Here is a 26,383-nt window from a genome sequence, read left to right as displayed (position 1 = left end):
CAGCCCTATTTTGGTACATTAGTTGAGGTACATAATGAGTGAAGCGTAGTGAGGTTCATGAGTGGAAATGTGGCTGTTTTTGAAGTGGGAAAATAAAATATTTAGTGGTTACACAAACTGAAGCACGGCTTTGCTTTGGTCAGGGATGTAAGGTGACATAACTGTTGGGTCGCATTTTGATTTGAAGAATCTAAGGAACAGGATTCAGTGAACAGAGGAGAGAACAAATATTCAGTTTGAGCATGTGCTGTCTATGCTTTGTGGTGCTTTGAAAGCACTGCTGAGCTGGCTGTGATTGCAAAGTGCTTGTCCTGCTGTGTCTCAGGTGTGGGGTGTTTCTTGGCAGCCTCTTTACCACTGGACTTTGAATCTCAAATGCATGGTTTTTAACTGCTTTTTTTTGTTCCTAAACTATTCTTGTTAGTCGGACATATGCAGAGACCATTTGACAGCTGTCTCTGAACTCAGACACTTGGCAATGAGGTTATTTTTTGGTTGGGTTTTTTTTAATAGTTTATTTGTTAATAATGATTTTCACTACACATACAGGCATGCATGTATAATTCCACAGCAGTAAGCAAAGCTGAGGTCTGTTGCAGCTGTGGAGTAGGTGTTACCATCAATGCTGGGAAAATTATTGTGGTGTTGTCAGGAAATTCTGTAGAAGGTGGAAAAAAAAATAGGCAGAGGAAATTAGCTGTTGTATATTTTTTGAATAGTTTGATACTAGTAAGTTGTTACTGACTATGGGGAAGAGCGGAGAAATTGGGATTTCAGGGAGCTTCTAGCCTTCAGGTGAGCCTGGAACTACTTTATATTGACACATATAGGAGATGTGTGGTCTAATGGTGGGAGTCTTTCTCTCTTTCAGGTTCTGTGGGTGTCCTATTGTTGCTGTTGCAGCAAAGCCTGGTGGACCGGAAGCCCCAGAGTCTGAGAACCCACTGGGTGTTTCTGAATTGATTGAGGTACCTGCTGAAGAACATCATAATAACATAAAACATGCTCAAACTTTTCTCTTAAGTCTTTTTGAGTACAATGTATTAGTATCTAGAGTTGAGGGACTCCTGCATTAATTCCAGTTTTAAGGAACCTGGTTCTTTAGGGATTCCTTTCAGTGAATTGAGAAGTTGAAGTTACATGCCCCAAAAGTGGATCTCCTTTTTCAACTACTAGGCTACAAAGCCTTTGAATAGTTGTATCTTAAGAAATGACCATCCACAAGTGTGCTGAAATTGTCTTTAAAGTAGTAAAGAGTTAGGAAGCATAGTGAATAAAAAATAGCTTTAAAATTCTGCCAAATCTGTGGTAGGTGTTGTTCTATAGTTGTACCATAGTTAAGAAAACAGTAAAGTCAGGCATTCAAAAGTTACACATTGGGAATTGTCTCCTTCCTCCATGTGTGTATTACGGTCCAGTGTTTAATTGCATGATTCTTTATTATAAACCACCCCTACCTTGCTTCTTGCACAGGATGGACAGGACTCAACTAGTGAGCAGGTAGTCCATATTTTATTTTAACTCTCATTATTCTCTGTGTGGCCTTATGAATCTATTCAAATACTGCTCTGCATTCAGAGTAATTAATTTCCTCCTGGAGTTTTCTTGGCACACATCACTGTGGTTTTTGAGTACTTGGCAAACAGTTAATTTACTTCCAAAACACCTATGGGAACTGTAGAGGTGACTTTAATCCATATTTAGATTGGAAAGTTGAGGCACAAAGGAGCTAAGTCCACTGAGTTTACTAATTTTAATTGCCAAATTTAAGGAAACTAGGAACTATTTTGGGACATGCTTGTGTTCAGATCATAGTACCTGCCAATTCTGATTTCAGTTAATGAGTGCTTAGCACTTCTGTTAAGCTTTGGGGTTTCTGTTTGGACAGTCTGAGGTGTATAGTCAGTGATTACCTGTAGAAATTTCATTTTTGTGAGAATGACAATACATGGGAGTTCTGGCCTAAGTATAGAATCCATTCTCTAAAGAAGCACTGCCTGCCTTCATGATGAAATCATCTTCTTCTCTGATATCCTGCCTTGCTTACTGCATGTCTTACACATCTGCAAAAGATAAAAAGCATGGCCTGGATTTACCCTGTGTCCTGAATGAGATAGGGCCTGGGAAAAACTATATGATTGTGCAACTAACATTATATCAGACCCATATGAACGAAAGAAGACTTTAAGCGAACTGTTGCTTCACAGGTATCCTCAGTTCCAACCATGTGAGTTGTTGTTTGGTTGTGGTGTTTTGTTTCTTTGGTTTTTCTGGGGGGGTAGGGGAGGAAGAATACTTTCTCAGATGTTCAAAACCTTAAATTATATGGCATGAAGCATATACTGTGAAGGGCAGAATGCTTAAAATAACTGAGGGCAGTTTGTAGCTTGTAGTAGACTTGCCATCCTTTCTGTGAATTAGCTTTAGGCAAAAGCAGCATCTTTGCCCTGGAGGGATGCTGCTGTTATTTGCAGACAGCTGTAAGTAGCTCTAAAACAGAGGCATTATTCTTTGAGGACTTGTCAGATTCTGATTTGGATGCTACCAAATTTAAAACTGTAAATTGCTGAAGTAAAGGTGCAGCATCAGTCATCAAAAACTCTAGAGATGTCTGGCCCAGGGCAGCCTGGCTTGTATAAAGGCAGAACATTCCACAGCGCTGCTGAACAGTGAAATGCTGTATTGGCTCCCAGGCTCGTGTGACCTGAGATGGGAATGGGGATGGGATGTAGGATGACCTTAGAACAGACTTAGTAAGATCCAGTCTACCCACAGAAATGTGGAGATATGCAAGTCCTTACTTCTGCCTTCATCTGGTTCCTGGTAGCTTTACTGGAATGTTCCCCAGGGTTAAAGCCTTTGAAGGAAATACCAGTATTGCAGCTGTTTCTGTCAACTCTGAGACCTAATATTAGAAGAGCTGGTAAATGCTGTGTGAGCCCTGCCATTGAGCTTCAAGGTATTATTCTTTCTGTCCTTCATAAGAGACTCTCTCCATTGTTCTGCCATTACGATTTGGGCTTAATCTGCAGTTCGACCTTAAAACTGTCATTAAAGGCAGTGCCAAGTGTATATGCTGGTGTTATAAGAGAATTAGAGATCAAAAGTGATTTGAGACAGGAGCAAACCAGTTCCTCTGAAGCACCATTGGGTACATGACTACCTTATTAAAGTCTTCTGTCTGTGATAATGCATTTTAAGAAACATAGTATTTGTCAGCAAAAGAGAAATGCTAATCTCTTTTCTAGAGAATTTCTCTAGAAAATGGTACTTAGGTAGCTGTTTTTCTTAGTGGTTTGATCCTCTAAGAAGTGTTAACAGAAATCTGAAGGAGAAGTTGACTTTGAAAACTTAACCCAGTATAATAGTTTCTCTGGGAAGGGAGACAGAGATAGACTTTATGGGGCACTAATATCTGTATATAAGTTCATTTTCAGAAAATCCAAAAAAGCTGAAGTAGCAAAAAGCACTGTAAAATTGTACTTTTGGGGGTTGGGGGGTGGTGAGAGGCAGAATGACACGTACAGGGCTTTTTTTTCCCTCTTTGCTTTGCTGCAGTGTTTATATTGAGTTTGGCAGCAACTTTATCGCCAGTGCGGTTTTGCTAACCAAGCTAAATGTGCAGCACCAAATCTTTCTAAGGCAGAAAATCGAACTGTTCCTGCTGCTAAGTGTGCATCTCCTCTATGGCACACACAGTTAATTTGACATTGGTGCGTTCTAAGCTCATTGGGAGATGCCTGGAATCAGTAAAATTGCAAGCTTGTTCAATCAATCATCCGCTTGCCTTCCTTTTGCTGTGTGGCTGTCATGACTTTTCACCCAGGCATGGTGCTGCTTTTATCTTTTTTTCAGGTCTTGAAGTCTCAGGCTTACCTGCCATCGAGAGACCCCTCAGGACACTTCCTTATGGCAGTCGACCACTGTTTCTCTATCAAGGGTCAAGGCACAGTGATGACAGGGACTATTCTTTCTGGCTCTGTTAACCTTGGTGACAGTGTGGAGATTCCTGCCCTGAAGGTGAGTCTCTCATTTTCACTCCCCCCGTTTTTCCTGATAGAAAGAGACACTCAACAAAGAAGAGAGTGTTCTCCTCCCATCTGAAATTATTCAATTATTTTCACAGGTTTTTTTGTATTCTAACCCATATTATAACAGGAAGAGACATAGTGATTTTTTTAAAAAAGGCAGTCAATAAAGTTACCTGCTCAGTAATTTAGTTGGGTGAAGAGGAGAGAAGACTGACCTCGATTAGCATGTTAGGCTTTCAAATTCAGAAAAGCAAGGTGGGCATGTTTCCAAGACAGGATGTGCCCAAGGACTGAACAAGGTTTGAATGTGAGACATGCTGCAGTGAGAAGGCTTGAGAAAGAATCTGAGCAGGTAGGCTTCTAGAAATGTCTGTGAGCAAAGGAAATGACAAGAAGAGGGCATTGAAATGCTTGATATACATTCTCTTTGTTTGCCGAGGCTTTAATTGATGTCAGCATGTTCTGGGAGAACTGCTGGAATGCAGTAGGTGGCTTGCTGCCATTGGGATCTTCGGAGAGCTTGTAGAAAGTCACAGGGGCCTTTCAATGGCCTTTGAACTGCTGAACTGTTTTTACTATTTAATTACCTTAAAAGATATTCTCCCTTAAAAGAGAACAAGGTGATTTTATGCTTGGAACAGGTGAAGTCTATTCCACAGATGCTGATTTGCACTGACTTTCCCAAAATAAGTCATGACTGAGGAGTATTTTGCAGCTACCACTTAAAAATGGACCCAGCCAGTAACATTCTGGATATAGGAAAGTTTTGGCTCAACAAGCCTGGATTGACCCCTTTTCACGTTGTCAGTATTATCTTCAAGTTGTTACTATAAGGACCCTATTCTTTCAGAGTGAACATGCTGCTTTCTCATTTTTGACTGTACTTTGTGGACAAGTGAAGGACTAAGTGAGGCATTCTGATTTCACCTGAAATATATTGTCAGCTGAAAATCAGTTTCTGGCCAGCCTCTTCTGTGATACCTGTGGCCATCTAGTCTATATCATATTGTCCTTTGCACAGAAGTGATTTGCATGAAAAGTACTCTGTCATGTCTGCTTCCGAGTGAAGTTCTTAATTGCCCATGTTCTCCTGTGCAACATGCAGCCTGTTTTTGGAGCTGTGCTTTCAATTCCTGCAGGGAATATGCTTGCTGGAATTGTAGCTCTGGTTTCAACCTCTCCTGCTTTCTGCTTGCTGTTCCTTCCCTTTTCTGTGTCCTGTTCACAATCCTGGGCCTGCCTGTGCTCGAGGTCCGAAGAGGGACAAGTAGTTAGGAGTGCAAGACTGATGAGTGTGACATGGCTTCTGTCCAAACAGGGCCTTGCATAGAGGGTTTGCTGCTTTCCTTTTGGCATAGCACTGGCCAAGCTTCCTGTCATTTTCTGCTCTGGGAGATGGGGGTGAGACAGAGCAATTATTTCTTGCAAAGAAAGAATGCATCACTAGATTGTATCTGGAAATGACCATTGAGCTTTTCATGTATAGTCCAAGAACGTTTTGAAGGAATATATTTAGGAATAAGACTAGTTTTTGAGAATCCGTGTGAAGGAGGAAACAACAAAAACATAGTGAATAACTTGCAAATGGAGAGTAGGAAAAGCTTTACATTGGACTTTAAAAGAGGCTTTCTTCCCACCCAAGTGACTGGGAGAGTAGTCACTGAAGTGACAACCAACTTAGCAGATAAACGGGTCGTTTGCAAAGAGAAGCCAGATTGGTGGGCTGTTATGGCATTAACAACTTCCCTTGAAGTTTTAGTTATTTTTACATTTGCTGTTAATGAATTAATCCTTCACTGCTGTGTGTGAAATAGATGTGTTTGTGCCTCTGAGTGATAATAGTGGTGGGCAGAGTTTTGGGTTTTTGCTATTAGCAACTTGTGGATATTCATGTTCATGTTGTACAGGTATGGAAACCAAGAGCGCAGTAAAAGGAAGCAACTTTTGTAAGTTTGAGCTGTGTGTTGTACTTACCCCTGCCAGCATCATGCAGAGCTGGGTTAGGATACCTATAAAAGGTCAAACCTTTCTCAGGCCTACAAGGTAACGGAGGAAGCACATTTCACAACACATTGTGGTTTATGACTCTCTCTGACCTTTTTTTGCCCTGACCCAGTGGTAACTGAGATTGACAGCTGGTACCCGCTGGGCATTTGGGGACATTACAAACCAGCTGCTTTTTTTAAATTTGAAGAACCCTCTCACCAAATGAAGTGGCATCACCTTCCAGTTCTACTAATGGACTTCGACATCTTTGACCGCTTGAACCTGCACAAAGGAGGGACACAGCAATTAAAAATAAACAGTGACATTCTCAAACGCCCATGCTTGCTCTGATTGAGGCTGAGAGCACCAGCAGTGCGTGGATTCCTTTATGCTTTGCCTATGTAAATTGCCATCTGGGGTTGATTATCCATATAGTGAAAAGAAAAATTATGTGTATGTGTTGGGCAAAAAGCTTTGACACAGCAAACAGTTCACTATCCAATTGAGTTAGTACTGTTTGCTTCCTAGCACTTGAAATCCACCTTGAAGAGAATGAACCTAGGATTTCTGCAGCAAAATGTAGTGTTGGCAGAATTCTGAGTGTCCTTTAAGATTATTTCAGTGGTCTTTCAGTCTCTACAGTCTTTCAGTTTATAAACTGTAACAACTTTTGACACTTCTTTTTCTACTTTATAAAAGTTTCTGGAATTTGAAGAATAAGGATTTTTTTCGATTTAGTTTTATTTTATTGATAGGTTTTGATTTTACTGATGTCTTAGGTATATCTAGTGTAATGATTTTAGTTTAAGTGAGAATGAATGTCAAATTTTAGTGCTGCTATGTCTTTTTATAGCACACTTTAAATGAAAAAGGAAAGAGTTGTGTGGTTTTTTTTTTTTTTTTTTTTTTTTTTTTTTTTTTTTTTTTAAGTGGAGCAAAGTTATCTTTACCTTCCTTTTCTGGGTGAGAGGGGGAAATCATAGTGTTAATGATTCTACCTTTGGATTTCACAGTTGCAAGCACATTAGAAATACTGGCCGATTGGGTAAAACAGATGGTAATATGTTAATATGCTTTAAAGATGCTTTAGGGCATAGAAAATATCCCGGATTGGTTAGTAAGAATCACTCTGTCTTAAGAGTTGTGAAAGATCATAGAAGAGGTCAAGTCTGAATTGAGTGAGGAGGCAGAGGTAGATGTACACAGCTAATGGATATAAATCTGGCCATCCTGAAAGTGTCCACTCAGCACTGCCTTACCTGTGATCAGGGGCTGCAGAAACCACAGGGCACGTCTGTGGCAGCTGAGTACAAAGACCACTGTTGCGTTTGGGTTTTTTTCAGGAATTCTAAGAAGTAGAAACTTTCATTCTTTCTTTATAGTCAGGTTCCTGTCCGTCCTGTTTAATGTAATTGCTGACAAATGCTGGAGCAAGTTGGTGCAAGCTGAGTGGCTGGTGGGGGTTCAGAGCTGTGTTGGAGCCCACATAAAGTACAGTGTGCTGCCACTTTGTGCTGTGTGTCAGAAGTTGGGAGTGTCTTGAAGGCTGAGTATCTGTGTTAATGCTGAGCAGTTATGTTCATGTTTTTCTGTAGGGGATCATGTGGGGAATTTTGCTGCATGCTGCAGCTGAATAATGTATCTTGTGTTGTAGGGTACAAAGTTATTTCTTGTGTAATAAATCATGTGGACATCCAGTCTTTGGACTGACCTTGGGAAGTGCCTCTTGAGACGTTGTCAGGTTTTTGATCTGCTACGTGTGCTTGAGCTGTTGTCATTAAAGGGAAAGAGAAATATTCATACTGGGTAAACTTCACCATCCCAGAGGTTTGCAGTAGCCAATTGCCATTATTAATGTTGAGCATTTCAGTCTCAAAAGTTGCAAACACGTTTATGAAATGCTTCCCTTGTAGTTGGAGAACAGTCATCCGGGTGTTTCAGTACTTTGGTGAGCTTTCAAGAGGTCATGTGAGATGTCAAATATGAAAAATGTGAGAAACTTGCTTCTGTTTATCTAGTCAAGTCTCCTAGTAAATGAGAGTGTTGGTTTAAACCAGCAGTGGATTCTGTTTGGCAGGGGCCTATTTGCTGTCAAATTATATTGACTTCATGAGCTTCTAAGAAGCATTGTTTTGTAAGTGTGATACTGAGGAGCTTCATAGCTTCATACACTTTCACCATATGAAAAGAGATGTTTTCTAAGATTTTTTTGTTGTCTAGATAACTTGGACTTTGTTTTGGCAAAGATTTTGTAGTTTTTCTGGCTCGTACAACAAAAAAATTCTCCGCTGTCTGATAGAATAACTCAAATTGTATTTGCAAGAGTATTTCCTTCAAACTAGTGTAGCTATTAAAATCATAACAGAGAGATCAGCTTTTGTCCATGTGAGTACTTCAGTCTGTCCTAGGACCTGTGATTAGTGAGCTTTAGTATATACAAGTAGTGAGAACTAACTTTAACTTATTTAAGAACTTTTGCACAATCAGAATTACACAGTTAAGCTTTGTGACAGGGCATTTAAATTTCAGAAAATTAGGTTGGATCAAACCCCACTGAATTGGATCACAAAGACATTTGTATGTGGACTTAGATGGTGAAATCTTAAAGAAGTTTTTACTTCTATCTTTTTGAGTTCTTTGAGCCTCCTAATATACCCCTTCCAAATGTCAGTCAATGTTGACTGTTTTTTGCATGGCAAATAGATAGAACCCTTGCTGAATTTTCTGAGAGTACGTCTGAATACTGTTTCTACAGCTGGTTTTTCCGGTACCACTTGGATTATTTTTGCCCACTGCTGATACAAACAGCCTTTAAAATGGTACAGTTCCTCTGCTGGGGAAGGAGTCTTGCTTGCCTTGAATGTTTTTCTTTTCATTGAAATGCTTTAAAGAAGAACAGTTCAGAAAATTGGGTTGAGGGGGAATCAACTAAATGTAAGTGATAAAATCGTGAAACGGCAGTTCACAGTACATATTAAAATATGTGGGTGAAAAAAATAAAAGAATTCTAAATCCTAAATCAATAAATTAGAAGAATAAACATAATGTTATACATGCGGTTTAATTCACTACAAGAATTAAACTGTTTCTTTATTCGTCTGCCTCTTCTAAAGCATGGGTTGTGTTTTTTGGAGATTTTCTCCTTTCCTAGAAAACATCAGTGTGAATCCTACTGGTTTTGCATCTGCTATGGCATTACTTAAAAGCAAAACATGCAGGATTTGGCTTATACTGGAAAGTACTTTGCTTTCAACATTTAGGATATTATCAGTTGTTTTGGAAGAACTAAACTCCTCAGCACAGTTCCTTGTGGTTAAGTAAAGGATTAAAGACCTGATCCAGTGCCTGTGGAATGAAATTTAGATCTGGCAATAAAAACTTCTCAAATCTTTTGGCTCAGTCTCTTAACAGAATAAGAATAGCAGATGCTGATCTTTTCCTAAAGATCAGTTCCCTCATTTTCAAGTACAGTTGTGTAACTTTTTACTGTGTGGTTTTTTTGGGTTTGTTTTTTATTTCTGTTTTAGTTCACACTTAAAAAAACCCCAAACCCCCAAAACCTCAAGACCACGAAGCACAGAATCAATTTTATTTTTTTTATTAAAAACCCATTAAAAAAAATCTAGTTAACTTTAGACTTGAAAAAAAAACCTCAGGAATAAAAATGCTCAGGAAGAGATTTCTATGTTGCTATTCTTTTGCTACCTGTTCTTGAAGTATAGTGGTTTAGTTCTTGGCAATTTAGTTGCTGGCAATTTTTAGTAAGTATCATGTAGGTACAGTAAAAAGAGGGAGCAAGATAAAGGACTTTGTACCTTAAGTTTTATTTAGGACGAGAGATAATACTAATAGAAAAGGATCTTGATACATATCGTGAGGTTTTCAAATTTTTTGTGCTTGGTCAGAGCAGAAGGGAAGGAAGCCAGGGGAGAGCAGCCAACCTGAGCAGTGCTAATCCAAACCATACACTTTATTTTTGGAGCTTGTGTGTCTAATGTGATCTTTGTAGGCAGAAAAGTGGCCTAGTCAGTGCTGGCCAATTAACTCTTCAAATACTGAAATTCATCTGCAGCTTTTTTTTGGAGGTCTAGATGTACCCTCTGCTCCCTGCCAGATAGAAACAGTTGGGATACAGATTGCATTCTAATGGATGAGAAAAATTACCCATGGTATACAAGTTTTTTTCCTACAGTGAATCTGAAAAGGAAGAGAATTTTAACTTCTGCCTTACTTCTATCCACTTAAACCATCTTGAAATGACTGTTAGGATCAAGGCTTCACATGGAAGTGCAGCATTTCTGGAAACAATACTGGTCTCCAAAGTAGATTTTAACTTCTGCAGTAGTTCCCTGACAGTACTTGCTTGTGCTTATCTGCAATGCTGACTGGTAGTGGTTAATGTGTGAGGTAGTTTGAAGTGTGTATTTTGTGCCACTCCCATGCAGATAATTTTGCCTTAACAGTTAGAAAGTGCAGAGAGTTATTGCCTAAAAACTGGTACACAGTTCAGGTGGGCTCAAAATGAAAAAATAATACAGCATCATCTTGACTCCGAGTAGATGAAAATACCTTGTGAGATGAATGTCATACTTTGATTAGATATAATGACTGATTTTCTTAGATAAATTACGTTTTTTGCATCTAGGTTTCAGTAAATAACTTGTCCCATGAGATCTGTTAGAAAAGCTAAAGAGAGTTCTTACATAAATACAAGGTGGGAAAGAAACTGAGCTGAAGAAGCGAGAACCATTGTACTGACAGGAAAATGATGCAGGTGGAGTTGTTCTGAGGTTGGTCCTGACACTGCACTGTAACATTTCCACAAGTGACTGCATGTGCTCTCCCCTGTATGTCAGCGTTCTCCTCACTAGTGTGCCATGATAGTGTCCTCTCCTGTCTCCTTTAGGCTGCTGGCAGATGTGACTTCCATGCACAGTCTATGATGCTCAGTGTTCTGTAGCTCTTTTGGAATGTGCTGGGTCGAATGGAAGAAGCTCCGTATCCCAGTGCAAAAGCATGGCACCCATGGAAAAAATGAAATATGTTCCTGTATATCAGTGAGCAGTTTGTCTCTGGTATGGCAACACATTTGTGGATAAACAAATATGTAGGTTTGTGACTCCAAAGTTGAAAAGAAAACTAAATGTAATAAATTATTAACATGACACCTAGCATCTAGATTTTTCTCTATTGCTTTAACTTCCTTTATCTGCTCACTTTACTTTTCCTCTTGCCTATTTCATTTTTCTCCATCTCTAGCTTCCTTTCCAGTCTGGGTTTGCTCTTGAGTGATCTTTTCCACTTAAACCGTAGATTAAAGAAACTTTTTTTCTCCCTCCATTTTCTCAGCTGCTGTCGCAATTGAGTTAACAATGCGGTTGTGTGTGCTTTCATCCCCTCGAGTACATGTTGACTTAAAACCTCTGGTGTTTGAAACCAGCATCAGTCAGGGTCAGATGAGAAATATTGGGATGGTGGTTTTGAATCTGTTTTCATAGGTTGAAGCTAGAATGGGGTCTGAAAGAAAAGACAAGACCTGATAAACATTGAGTGGTGTTATCCTCTCAAGGGCAGGTTCTGATACTTCCTCTACAGGACATGCCAGCTGTTGTATTGGTAGGGCTAAATGTCTTGCATTTATGATTTGTAAAGGAGTCCTGGAGCTGTCTAAAGTGGTTACTCTAAGCAATGATTCAGTGTGCAGGAAGAGAAAGGTTTCAAGTTGACTTGAACCACAACTCGGATGGAACTGAATAAGAAGACACGTTAGTCTGAGGCTTAGTAGGTGAAGTCTTTCCTGTTGAATAGTTGCAGCTCCAGGGATCAGGTGTTATGTTCTTGGGTTTATGTACCCTGGGGTTCAAGATCAGTTTGAAACTAAGTTAGTGGACATTACTATAGTAATCAGAAAATTTCATCCAAATGCCTCTTTGTTTAAACTTTATGGTAACTTCTTAAAGCGAAGGATGGCTGGTTTGTGTTTGCATAACTTGTTTGCTTAAGCATTGCTGCTGCCAGGTCATTAACTTTATTTCTTTTAATTTATCAGGTAGAATTGTTCTCCATCCAGTTCAATTGAAAGCAGACCCACATGCACGTACACATACCGCTTGAGCAGGAATCTTAGTGGAATGCTTGAATAGTAATTGGGAAGGTAACCTCCTGTATGGTAAACACAGCTTTCACATTTCATTCCTGCTGTGAATATAATGTTAGTATGAATAGACTTAGTTAGGGCAGAGAGTAACTATCATGTTTTAAATATTTAAATTCAAGTGCTGGAGGCTTTGGCAAGATTTCAGTAACCAGAATGAAGGAAGGAAGGGAATGTCACTTTTTGTTCTTCCTTGGTCATCCATGTACAGTACAATTCCTCATTTGATCAGGCTTTTAGAAGCAGAACAACTCAGCAAGGGCTGCATTAACTAAGCCACGGTCTGTCTGTTACAAAGTTCTGCTCAGTTCTGGCCACTGGCAAAGAAAGGATCTGAAAATTGAAAACATTATTTAACCAATATTGCTGAAGACAAATTTAACCAAATAACGAAGAAATGAACCAGTGCATAAGGAATCTGTAATTACTCTATTACCAGAGTATTTCCTTGAAGTATTACTGTAACACCATAGTGAGTCCTCTGGTTGTCATTCCTTGTACTGTGTGTTTGAGATGAACCCAATTACTGAACTCTAAATGTTATTCTTGGATACTACTATGAAAATTACATGAGAATTGACTTTGCTCTTTAAATGTTTGTTCAGTTCATCACCTGAGTCTGTGGTCACATGCCTGTGACAGTGACACGTATTGTTGAAACTAAATGTAAGATGCATCTCTTCACTAAAGTATTTCCATAACTTTGTTATAATAGCTGATGCAGTTTGAATTGGAAAAGTAATACTAGAGAGTGCCAATATTTACAGTATCAGCTGGAATAATATAATTAGGTTAGCTGCCCAGATAGTACTGTGATGAACATGATATGAATGCCTAGATACAGATTTTCATTTGCAACTGTCTGAAATGAAAGCTACAAACTCCCAGGCTCTTTATGGTTGTAAAGATTAGCTTCAAAGCATATGACATAAAATTGGCTTCTTTTGCTTTCTCCTCTAATGAATAAATAATCAAGAATAAACGTTTCACACTTTAGGAATAACAAGGAAAGGTCAAATAGCCTTTTAAAGAGTCTCTGTAGCTAATACATCTTTAAATACTAAAACTGTAGAACTTAAAAGCTATCAGGCCTTTGTGAAAGTTAGATTTAGTAGTTGAGCTGTTTCTCTGTAGCCAAACTCTTCCTAAGATATAGTCTCTCCCTGTATATTATATATATATAGGGTGTGTAATAGATTCTGCCAAAGAACGGTAGAAGTGGCCTTAATCCTTGTTCAGTTTAGTGGCAGAAATCAGCCAGGAGAACAGATTAACTCATTGGAAGCAACAACCCTAGTGTATATATAGATGGCAAAGCTTTTCTTTAACAGAAAAGGGATACAGGTGTGGGAAATGATTCAGAAATTTGTCATGTAAGTTTGTCTGAGCCTTCAGAACCTCTTGAAGTTTTTCTGCTCTTTCTTGGTATTTATCTAACTTACTTGGTTCATTTTTCTTTGTTTCAATTACTATATTGTAGTTGCTTTTTCTTAACATTATTTTCGTTATATAATGAATTTCAATAGCCTGTTATACTAACCATCCCTAGAAGAGGTTTTTGTCTGGTGCGTAACACCTCATACATAGTACTGCAACAAGTTAAATGGTGGCTTAGGGCAAAAATATGTACTATTGTGAATCAGTTCAGTTTTGAAATGCGGGTATTATTCATGTGGTATTTTCTTTGCCTCGCTGAAGACATTGATCCTGCTTCTGGAGATTAGCTGACAATAATTTGAAGTCTTCAGGGACTGAGGAATATGCAGGTATACCACAAACACTCCAAACAAAACCACAGAAAAGAGGGGAAACTTGAAAATACGTATTTTTACTAAAGGATTGAAATAAATGCCTAATAAGACTAAAATAAATATCCAGTTTGGCCTTAAGTCAGCACAAAGCAATACCAGTCGGTTTAGTCTAAATGCAAATCTTTGAAAAAGTGAAATAAAACACAAAATCCACTGTGAACTATTTTGCATTGAGTTTCAGGAGAGAGTTGGAGTCAAGTGGTGATTGAATAAGAATGTTTTGTACATATGTTTTTATTTCAAATGTTCCATTTCTGTTGTTGACATGATGCTCTTGTTTGGGGAAAAACAGTTGTTTGTACAAAGTATATCAAGGTGGCAAGGACCCTCATATTAATGCTTCTTTCCAGTCTTGTCAAAGGTTGCTTGATCACTTGGGTGTTAGAGGAGGTTATCAAGTATCTTCACTCCCAGGTAGGTCTTTAATCTGTTATGGGTGGAGATGGAGGAAGTTCTCCAACATGGTGGTACAGAGCAAGGCCCTAACTTGTTCTGAGCCCTTTGGTGCATCTAAGATGCTACCTAAGATTGAAGTTCAGCATAATTTATTCTGATGTCTTAATATTTTCAGGCATGCATTTCCCTAAGCAGTGGGAAGATGGTAGAAAACTCCTGAGTTGGTAGAAATCGCAGTGTGTCTGTTTTTCTTTCTTGCAGCAAATTCTAAGATGCAGTTGTGGTCAAACACTTTTTTGTAGTACAAAATTCTTTTTTTTTTTTTCCAAGTCTTTCCTTTTACTTGTATCCTTGTTTGTTTTCATCTTCAATTTTACTGCCCACCCATCTTACCTGTGGAGGTTGTTGAACTCCCATCTCTAAATCTGCTTTTTAGATGCCTGATACATGCAGACAGCACATCAGTGGTTGTCAGAGCTGAGGTCACAGTCTCTTGCTGCCCTTTCAGAGAGGATCTTGGAGATTTTAAAGTTTTGGGGGGGGTGGAAATTCTTTGTCAACTTCAAATTCACTGTTAGGAATAGGCATAATAGGGGTAATAAGAGTAAGGACAACGTGTTTAGGGAAGACAACTGTGGCTCCAGTAACCTCTACCACTTTAAAACATATGTACACTGAACACTGAACTGATTTGGGGGATTACCAAAAATATTGAGGTGTTTTGTTTTTAATTTTTTTAAAGGGATGTTTTTGGTAGGAAACTATGCAGTATTTCTAAAAAACAACACTAATTTTCTAGTAAAAGCACACAAATCAGAATGTGAAGGTAAGGGTTCTAGTCACTGGTTTTGTGGGGGTTTTTTTGTTGTGTTTTTTTTTTTTCAGGAGCTTTGAGGTTTTTTTGGTTTTGATGAAATTTTTTTACACAAGTTTCTCGTCTTAATTTTGATTAGAAAAAGCAAAAGCGTGATAAATTTCTGGTGTGTTTTTTGATTGTTTTGTTTATTTAAGTAAGTGTGATTCTACTTCTTGTCTGAGGGTTGCATGTGTTAATTAAATATTGGCAAGGTGTTTCGAAGATTCATATATGGGAAGAGAGTTGGGCAAAGTAGTTTTTACGTCAGACTTGGGTGGGGTGGGGGAGAAGGCAAAGTTAATGTTCAAGCATAGATTTGTGGTTACACTGTGACTCACAAGAAAGACTTAGTCCATCTGACATGTACATTACAAACAGTTGTAAAAACATGCCATTAGATATCCACAATGAGGAGTGGGCTGAATTAACTGTATTTTGAATCCGTAATGTTAACGTTTTCTGGCACAGTGAGTGTAACTCCGCAAATCAAACACTGTATTATTGCTTTTTCTTTTACGTTACATTGTTGTCCCTGATGGACAAGGTCCCTTCTGATCAACTCAGAAGTGAAGTTTTAATCCTGCCTTTCATTTGTTCTGTGTCATCTAGTGAAGCTGACACCAACCAGGGCTTTTTACTGGAGTCAGGATTTAGATAGACTTCAACAGAGAATGCATTTATGTGATTTAAATTTTAAATGGTTATGCACAGTGCTTTACAATATACTTACTGCTTTTCTTGCTTTTGCCTATACATGAAAAAACAAATTGGCAGGTTAGATTTGTATTTAAATATGATTATATTTAACTTTTCCTTAACGTCTCTCTTAATCTCAAATTGTGTGGTGATAATTTTCCCCAATGTGAACTTCTGTGTAAGTGTAGCTTTGAACCTATTGAACCCATACCTGTATCTGAGCATAACCATGTAGAAAGGAGTCTTGTATTTTCCTACCATTAAAAGTTATAAGGAATCTTTATTCAGAATTTGGGTTCCTGTGTTTTGTTTTAAGTTTTCAAAAGTATTGGCTTTTATAGTGGATTCCTTAGGTTCAGTCTCAGCTCTGAAGGAGACATTATAAACATTTAATAGTTTTAAAAGAAGCTTTTTGGAAACTACATTATCTGTGGTATGTGCTGTATGTATGAGGGCTTTTTATATTTTCATTTCAGAAGAGTTGGGGTTTTTTTCTGTAAAGCTATGAAGATGAGCTTTTTTGTGATAAAGAGTGAGCTTTAGGGTCTGGTTCAGATTCTGTTTAATCTTAACTTTAACACAGTTAAGACTTCATTCTGTGTTTAAATCCCCTTGCCAAAATAATTTATTCCATATACTCTTTTTTACCTGTGTTTGTAAGTCAGATACTAAGACTTGAGTACGATGATATAGAAGCATGATTAAAAAAATCTTCCCTAATACATAGCAATTGCAACAAGTGGAATTTGATTTGAGGGGCTGAATGTGTCTGCTACACTGAGAGTAAGAGGAAACTACTTTTCAGAGTGCACAGAGATGGCACAGCAAGTTTTGAAAGTTGAGTGTGTTGGGGTTTGGGCTTTTTTTTTGTGGGGGATCGGACTGAGCAGGGTGTTGGTTGTGTGGGTGTGGTTATTAGATTTTTTTTGTTTAATACAGGTACTAAAAGTTAGAGTTGTAAAGAAAAACAGATTGTCAGAGATGTTGATTATCCCGGTTACCCCTCAAATAACTTGCAGTTGCGAGAACTCAGTGTTCATGCAAATCAGACTTCTTTGATTTAATGATGGATTTAGTTTTTAACTGTAAAAAATGGCCAATGGAGTACTGTAAATGTGTTTTATTTTTGTGACCAATACTTTCCCCTGTTATATTTAAAGAGCATATAGATGTGTTTCTCATGCAATTTTTTGTGCAGAAATTTTATCTAGTTTGTTTGTAGCGCCTTGATAATGATCAGAATTCTGCAATAATGAAAAATAAATCACACTTGGAACAGGCAAATATTTGGGCTTTTGAACCTGCAGGGTTATTTTGTATCTTTTTTTTTTTATTTGTTCATGAATACAAGAAGCTTCAGTTTCTTTGAAGCAGACATCTTGGTGAAAATGGGAGAAGCTGAAACCAGTGTGGGCAGGTGTTGAGCAAATGTCTCTTATGAGCTCTCACAAGGGTTGTGTTATAGATCTTTGATTCTTTTTATTAGTCTGCTCAGAATCTCACTTCTCCAATTTGGACTTAATTGCTGGGTGATTCTGTGGCATAAACATCCAGATGTATATCTGTTAAAATCTGATTCCAGCCAGTCTTACAAGTAAGTTTTGTTTACCCCTTGTGCATCCAAGGCTCACTCAGGTACCTTCTTCTCAGAGCTGGTATGTTGTTGTTTCAAGATAATTTTAACTAACAAAGCTACTAGACCACACACCTGGGGTATTTAGTTATACCTTCTGAACCACACTTAAAAAAAATGTAGAGGACTTCAGTGTTCCAAAAGCTGTGAATGTTTTCAACCTCGTCAATTATTTTTAATATTAAAGTCAGCAGATGGAGCCAAAGGCTTGTAGAAAAATTACTTGTGCTGAATGTATATGAAACCACAAAGCCCACTAAGTTTAACTAATAATGTTTCTACTAAAATTTATAACAGCAAAGCTATTTATTTGCTGCTAAGCCTCATCCTATCACCCTTTTTTCATTCCCTTGTCTCAGTGCAGAGTGAGAGCTCATCCCTTCATGTACCCAGAGTCTTGGAAGACTAAAAAGAGTGAAGTTTGAGTGGGAACCTGGTTTTCTTTGTAGATTTACATCTGTGGAATGTTTTCTGCAGTGGTGTTCGCCACGTATCAGAAAAAATGGTGTTATATTTTGTCAATATTTTTCCTTCTCCTGTGAGCATGGTAATTGGAATCTACTATTGAGGGTTAGATTGGAATTCATTGCAACCTCGTTTTCATTGTTACATGGTTGGTAAGGTATTGGGGTTTCATGTTTTTCTTCTGAAATTACTGAAATGAGCCTTTGCCTTTAGTAACATGTCAGACTTGATATTCTAATAGGCTAACCCTATGCTTTTGTTAAATACTTTTGTTAAATATTTTTTTTTTAATCCTTTTGGGATTTTAAATAATATTTTCAGAAAAGTAAGGGGTTGGAATGTTCTCCAAACAGTGTGCAATTTATCCCACTTTAATAAAATAAAGAAGCTCAAACACAATAACTGGTACCTACCTTTTGCAGGAAAAGGGAGAAGAAAACTGTCATAGTTTTAAAATATGATATACAACAGGGATGCAAAAAATTATGATGGCTGAACAGAGAGTATTCCAGTGGTACAGTATTGTTTTGCCTTTAAATAAAGGCAGAAAAATGAAAATGTTAAGTGACTAACGACAGTGCTTTTGTCTATTAAACTTTATGTAAAAAATTCTTTCTCCTCTAAATCTAATCTTCTGGAGGAATATAAAAGGTACATATGTTACACATAGAATATAGAGAAAGTGGGATATAAATATATGATTAAGTATTGCTTGTGTATTTTTTTTCTCATTTTTGTTTTACTGATTCTTGAAGCTCAGACGCTTTAGTTTGAAGCAAGGATCTCCTTAGAGGGACTTCAGAAACTTGGCTTACTGGCCAAGTTAAAAGCTTTTCTTATTTTTCTGTTTATCTTTGGCCTCATCTCTGTTTAAAATATCTTTCCCCACTTCTCCTGTTGATAGACAGTGATAAAACTTCCACCAGTTGTACCAAATTGCTGACTTAATTTCCTTTAATGAGCATAGGCTGTAGTAGCAAGAGTTTCTCACATTGATGTTTTTCTTTTGAATGATATGGTCAGTTTTTAGCTTCAGATTCACTCCAGACTTACTTATGGGCTTTTTTAGTTAGACAGTTTTCTTCCTATATGTGCTCACTCACTTCCAATAAAATTATATTTTCTTTTCAAGCCATTTGCATTATGCTAAAAAACTCATTCAGGACTAGGAGCGTGCATCCCAAATTATATTGTTGTCCAGTCTCCTAAAGTAACCAAATCTTGCGGTCTCACTGTGATATGAGTATCTTGTATGTTAATATTTACTGTAGGGGAGGATATTAATGCATCTTTTAATATAAAGAGAAAATAAACTGGTAACACAGGGAGACACAGTGCTTTTTGCTGTATTGGAGCTGTGAGAGCTGGTGGCTATGGTGAAAGAAATCTGCAAATAAAGCAACCTGATTATGAAAAAATACTTCTAAAAAAATCTGATGGAATTTTTAAAAATACACTGCCAAAAAAAAAGAAAAAACCACAAAAAAACCCAAACCACCAAGCACCTAACCCAAACCTAAATAATATAGAGAATAATGAAGAATTTTGCCTATTGCTGGATTGGCCAGATAAGCCTTTTTTGGACTGGATTCAGTCATCTCAAAGAATTTCTTGTGGTCTGCACACTTTGGATTACATGTAGTTTCAACTTTAAATTAAAAAGAAAAGGTTTTGGCGTTCAGGACTTGGAGGGAGTGACAGTTTGTAGTTTTCAGTCCTGACTGCAGACAGAGCAGACACATGTAAAATCTTCTTCCAGTCTTGGAATGTTAATTTTGAAGCCTAATTGTGGTACTTTGAAATGTCATTGGCCATCTTGGGGAGGTTGTCTCAGCAGGTGTGACTGGGCAGCTACAGCCCTGAGACCCAAAGGACAGGAAGTGAAAGATTCTGTGAGGAAAGAAATCAAGCAGGAAAGAGAAACACAGAAGGAAAAAAAAAAAGAGATAAATGAAAAGCTGGTTTTTTGTGTGCTGCAATACTGTATAAAGATTGTTCTTAACTATTTGAAATATCTTTACATGTTAGCATTAACAGTCTACTCTTCTTTCATAGGCTTCTTGTTGCTCCCCTTACTTTTACCAAGGTTCTGTTGTTGGTGTTCTGCTGTCAGGTGTTTGTGTGATGGCTCTAGCGCTGCCTCTTCTGTTAAACGTGCACGTTGCAACCTCAATGAGCCTATTTTTAAGGTTCCCTCGTGGACCACATCTAGCTTCCTTTTAAAAGACCCATAATAGATTAAAATTATTTATAAATTGACAACTGTTTATCATCTTTTTTCCTGACTGATGGCTGTTTCCTTATCACTGATATATAAATTCCCAGGAGAGACATTTCTCAGATTTTTTTAGAAAATATTCTGACAGTGTGTCCCAAACCAAATCAATAATTAAAAACAACAACAAAAGCAAAATTGCATTTTGTTCATAGTTTATCCTGAATATTTTGGTAAACATCCCATTAACCAAGAGAATCCTGTTGATCATTCACTGTGCCTCAGTGGTACTTGCACATCTCTGCACAACAGGCTTGTTCCCTTCTCTGAGTTGCAGTAGGTTTCCCATATCCCGTGTTTCTGTTACAGGTGTCTGTGATACTTGATACTGGAAAATGAGACTGCTTGTCTGAAAGAAATGAATTTGCACAGGTACTCAGAAATACAAAAATATGCTGGTGATTGTTGTAATTTCTTTGGATCTTGATGAAGGTTTTAAAAAAATCATGTCAGTAGGACTACAACTAAGAAGTGTCTGGGTGTAAAATGTAGAAATATTTATTCACCTGATGACAGCTGAAAGGTTTAGGGAAATAGGAAGATAATAGAAGATTAGAAGTGTTTAAAAGATAGTTTGTACTTCTGTCATTTGAATACTGCTCCTGGCTGTCATTGTCAGAATATACTAGGTATGCTTGCAGCATGTATCAGGAATTCTTTCTTTTATAGTCAAACCTAGGGTTTTTCAAATTGGACAGCTCTTCCACAGCAAGTTAACAAATCCTTGAGAGGCAAAGAAGTCACAACTCTACGTCTGTTGTAAATGCTTGTTGTATCAGAGGTGAGGGACCCTTTCCATGAGTTAATCAAAAAGACCTATGCAAACAAGCAAGAGGATTTTTTTCTTCAGTCAGTCACTACAGTTACAGAGCCTGACATTGTTAGGTGAACCTTCGTGATCTCATACGCTACTGCAAACTCTCGTGTGCCAGACCCCTCTTAATAAAAACGTGGGGCACTGGATACACAAATTCATAGCAGCTGTCACAGCTGGGCTGTGCTGAAGTTTGGTCAAGACCCTTTGAACTTTTTATTTCACACTAATCCCATTTACTGTGATCAATATACGGACCTCCAGCTCCTAGGTCTGTTAATTAGGTGTCAAGTGTTGGGTTGGCCTGTGTCAGGCTGTAAAATACAAACACAGAAGAGACTATCGGTAGGGAAGTAAAGTGTTTATTGTCTGAATGTATAAGAGTGAAAAGCTGCCTTCCTAGCCTGAGATATCCTTAGGGATCTTAGGAGTTTTTTGTTTCTCTTAGTAGGGTAAATGTATGGTTAAATATGCATTTTAGCAAAAATATTAGTGCAATTGGGAGCTGCAGAATAATGTAAAAGATCCAATTCTGCAAATAATTCAATGTTGGAATAGCTCTTTGATTACCTGTGCCCCTACCTTTTTCCCCTGTTAATAAAAATACTTAATAATTACTCTAAGGTTGCTCTGAGATGGAAGTCCTTTCTTGTTTTGTGTATGTACATCTAAAATGAAGTTTCCTCTAAGACTTACCAATGTTTATTTTAACTTGTGCTTTCTAGCATTCAGGGAATAGACAGGATAACTTAGATCTTGATTTCCCCGTCTCAAAGAATTTCGGGAGGTTTTTGAACTCCCCCATCTTTAGTTCTCTATCATTCAGGGAAGAGTAAATATGTAGAATGATATTTCAACTTTCATACATTTTTGGATTCCTTTATTTCAGTCTTTCAGTGACAGAAAGGACTGGGGAGTTTTGAGTAGTTTGTTTCATCTCCTTTGAAGAAAACCTAAAATTTATAATCCCAGATCAGACCTTTCCTATAACTCAGGCAACTCATCCTGTTAACTGTTTTAATATATGGCACCGCTATTTCATTAAACAACATCCAGGAATAATTAGTTCAGCAACGATGCCTCAGAACAAAAGCCCTTGATTTCGTTTAACTTTATAAGTTGGTCTCTTTTGATCTGCAAGAACACATCTGGGGCCTTTAAGAAAGCAGAAAGAAAAATATTAAATGTTTAGTAAGGCTGTTGGTGAAGGTTTTAAAGCACAGTAACCCTTTGCTACCAGGATGTAGCTCAAAGGCAAAAAAGTGTGAATTTCTCATTTCATAAGCTATGACATGGCACCTCTGTATGGTAAATGCTGGTTTTTTTCTAGTTGATGGCCACTACATTTTGGCTTGATTTCCAGTTTCATTTGATGCAGTATCTTCATCCTTTCACTGGTTTTTCTGACCTTTTGCCCCCTTCTTACCCTGGCTGCATTTGAATGGATTAATCCGAATCATTACTGTAAACCTGACATTTTTTTGCACAATGTATCTTTGCATTAGAATTTGGTTTTGCTGCATCAAACTTTGCACTGCACTGCTTTGTTCCTTTAATAGCTTAGTATTATTTGCCAAGGTGGTAGGGATAAATCCATTTGTTCTTTACTCTAGACTTAACTACTTAGATTTTGCAAATATCATACAATCCAGAGGATATAAATTTACTCGTCTAATCTTAATCACTGTTATGACTTGTAATAGAAAATTGCTTACCAGTTGAACTCTAAAATTTGCCTCTAAAAAATTCCTGCCTCAAGGGAAAGCTATAAAGATTTTGTATGCCAGTTGTTTTTTATTTCATAAACTAAAAAGTATTGCAAAAAATACTTGTCTGATAGTAATTAATTCCTTTTTCTTTTCTTCCCATAGCAGAGGTAGCCTTTGTTTTGACTGTAATTAGTACAAGGAATTCACTAGGAGTAGTACTGTATCATTTGATTTGTACTGATGTGCATGCTTGTGTTTGCTTGTTTGCTGCATTGCACTAGAGTACTGTTGTATTTATATTCCAGGCATTTCCTAGAAAATGTACAAATCATCACAATTAATGTTAACGTTTGCCACAGCTAATGAAGCCTACCAGATCTCTCAGTAATTATTCATCACCTTTGTTTCATTTTGTATAAATCATGGCTTCTATTAACAAGCTTATTTTAGAGAAAGGACAGGAGAACTTTGTTCATGAGAAAGAAATGAGCAAAAGAACTTTGTTCTTATTTTTCCCCTTGACCTGTCAAAATAGAAGCGAAAAGAGTTGAAAATATTATTTTTCATTACAGGTTTTATTTTTAAATGCAGCTTTATGTTCACTCTATGTTTGTTTTCCTTAGTGAGCCTTTAACTCCAAGGTTGTGACCCAATAATGACCTCCTCTTTCCACTCTCAATTGCTTTTGACCTAGTCCATTAAGTAAAAAGAAATAACCTAACAGAAGGGTAACCAGATCACTGCTACCACACCAAGGAAACAGGCAGGCTTTGGGATGCTCTTCTTTAATCTCTCTATCCACAGAGCCTTCATTTTAATTTGCAAAATTGAACCCAGATCGAGAGCAGTAAAGCCTGAATACGGTAAATATTCATGCCTCAGTGATCTAGAGTGGCTCCATTACATTTCAGAGATTGGGAGAATTACCTTTTGGATTATGTATATTCATGGGCTGATTTTTATTTGAGATATAATATTACTCACATTGGGCTACATGTCGCATATTCTACCAAAACCAGCCTTCTCACAAAGCTCCAAATGTTCCTTACACGTAAAAGTTTTACTTCTTTACCCTATACTTTCCTCTCTTTTATGCTTTTCAAAGGCTGGTAGTAAACAAATTTCTTTTAAAGAAGAAGGAAAAAATGCCAGTAGAAGTTCTTCTATAAAACCTTCAACCCTGTGTTTACTGTGATATATTCTCTTCCATGTGACTTTGAAGTTTTCAGATAAAAGTATTATTATTGTTCTAAACCTAAATCTATTTGGAAAAAATAATTCAGTTCCTTCTGTTGGAAGAAGAAAATTCCAGACAGCCTTTCTTTAACCTATCATTTTGCGTTTGTTTTGACTTCTTTTTGGATTTTTTCTTTGAAAAATGTTTTATTGAAATATTTTTGATAAGTTGCAGAAATTTTAATTGGTACGTAAATGTGAAACTGCTTCTGTGTCATAGTTTTACTATGGGTCTGACATTCTCTGCCTGGATACTTGCTACCTAAACTCATTGGCATTATACTGTGCTTTTAAAATGCCACTTTGTCATCTGTAGTGATAAGCAGTACCACTTAGTTTGGGATACTTGACATCTTATTCCTTTTTTTGGTTAAAAAAAAAATTGAGATATTTTAGTCATTTTGAGATGAAATTATGTATGGTAGGTGTTTGCCTTCTGCATCCTTCCATGCATCCTCGAGGTGGGGATCTGTTCCCCCCATATTCCCCAGACATTTGATGTGTATGGCTGCCAGGCACTTTTGGCCAGAGGACTAAAACAGAGTGTGGTTCTCCCCTGTGTGAATAGATTCACCCAAATGTAGAAGAGACAAGGCAGAGAGAAAATAGAAGTGCAGTGGGGCTTGGTGCTCTTGGTGAATCCCAGGTAGAGGTAAATGGTGGGAACCAAGGAGCATATTAAGAACATGTGCTACTGGGAGATGTTACAAGGGCAAATCATACTTGAGCAGCCTGATTGGCTTCTGGGGCAGAATGTTGAGACAGGAAGAGTCATGACTTTAGTGAGACTTCGGCAGCATCTCTCACAGCATTCTTCTGTGGCAGCTGGAGAGGAATGGGGTGGATTTAGGGGGTTTGGTGCAAGTTAAAAATTGCCTGAAGTAGTCGAGGCTATTGGAAGTTTTGCTGTGAATGAAGAAAATTGCTATGAAATGATAATAATTCTGCAAACTCAGCTTTTTGGTCTCAACAACTAGACACTGGGTTTCTCTTGAGAATTTGGTTAGTGACAAATGCTGCAGTTGAGTTTATCTGCAGTGAGGTGTAATGCCAATGTTATATCACAAGGGTGACAAGATCACTGGAGTTTACCAAATAACTACTCCAGTAAGATAGCATACATGTAACACGGTGTGAATTTGATGGGTTACAGCAAATAATGGATTCGGGGAAGTTCAATCATGAGAAGAAAATAAATAGAGGATAGTTTTCTTATTCAGTGAGATTTGTCCAGCCAGTACATGGGATGGATTAGGTTCTGTTGAAAAAATTTGGGATAATATACTTAAAGGCTACAGGAGACTGCATAGGCACAGAAGGTCACTTAACTTTACCTGCAAAATCTTAATCTTAACACTTGCTAATTTTTGGTTTGTAATTGTGTGCATGAATATAGTATACATGTAATTTAAATTAAAATTATGGTATTAAAGCAGAGGAAGATCATCGACCTGCTTCTTTTATTTATTGAGTGCATATTTTAGATGCTGAGAAAGGAAATAAACTAAATGGATTTTATTATCCCCTTATATATTGCTTTGTATTTCAGTGTTGCAGTGCAGGCTATGGTGTTATTTTATCAGTAGGAGGAGTATATTAAATAAATCTGATAGCATGTGTGTGGTGTTGCATAAGTGGTCATATGGTGAATGCCCTTATAAACCTCACTTAAAAAAAACTAAGTTAAAAGAATTGTTCTTTGTGAAATAGTTTTTCCTCCAGATGCTATGTTCCTTTACCACGTGGAGGTGAGGCCATGGATAAATAATAGATTCTAGAAATATTCAAGATCTTTCAGAAATTTGTTACTAAGCCACATGATCTGCTGGAAACCGTAAACCTTGAATTATTTCTGACTCTTTGAGATTTCTACTCTTTGTAGTTGATCCTAGCTGCTGTTGTGATGTTGACTCAGAAGAGAAAGCTCTCCACAGCCTGAGCAGTGGGCAAAGTTTGCGTTGTGTGATTTGCTGTTCAATGATGTATTATTGACAGCTCCTGGTTTATTGCCATTTTATGCTGTTTCAAGATTCTGGCTAAAGTTTTGGAACTAATGAGTTATGACATGATCCACAAAGGCATCTTAAGAGAATTTAGAAATTATTTCATACCTTATTTCTTAAAATAAAATAATTTTTGTTACTTGGATGGAGGAGAGGCCTTTACTTTTGATTTCTGATTGCTCGTTGTTGCTGTCTTGTACCTTCACAGCCTACATCTCCTTTCACTGCTTTTGAGCAGTAGTGGTTTGCCGGCTTCGCTGAACACATGGCTGCTTGCTCATCTACAGGGTTCAGCTTTGTCATCCCTCATAAGGCAAA

At 37.6% G+C, this 26,383-nt stretch overlaps 1 protein-coding gene across 1 annotated transcript in view; it reads left to right on the top strand.

Moving 5' to 3' along the window:
- Nucleotides 1–26,383, top strand: part of EEFSEC (eukaryotic elongation factor, selenocysteine-tRNA specific) — a 119,991-nt gene that overhangs the window by 33,657 nt on the left and 59,951 nt on the right. Inside the window, exons 3-4 of the mRNA XM_027700398.1 lie at nt 872–968; nt 3,856–4,020. Coding sequence (XP_027556199.1) covers nt 872–968; nt 3,856–4,020 — 262 coding nt within the window. The remainder of the gene's footprint in view (nt 1–871; nt 969–3,855; nt 4,021–26,383) is intronic.

The sequence above is a fragment of the Neopelma chrysocephalum genome, unplaced genomic scaffold, assembly GCF_003984885.1.
Source record: "Neopelma chrysocephalum unplaced genomic scaffold, ASM398488v2 Primary Assembly neopelma1_147, whole genome shotgun sequence".
NCBI lineage: Eukaryota > Metazoa > Chordata > Aves > Passeriformes > Pipridae > Neopelma > Neopelma chrysocephalum.
Note: the sequence above shows the minus strand (reverse complement) of the source record. Positions and strands in the feature narration are given on the sequence as shown.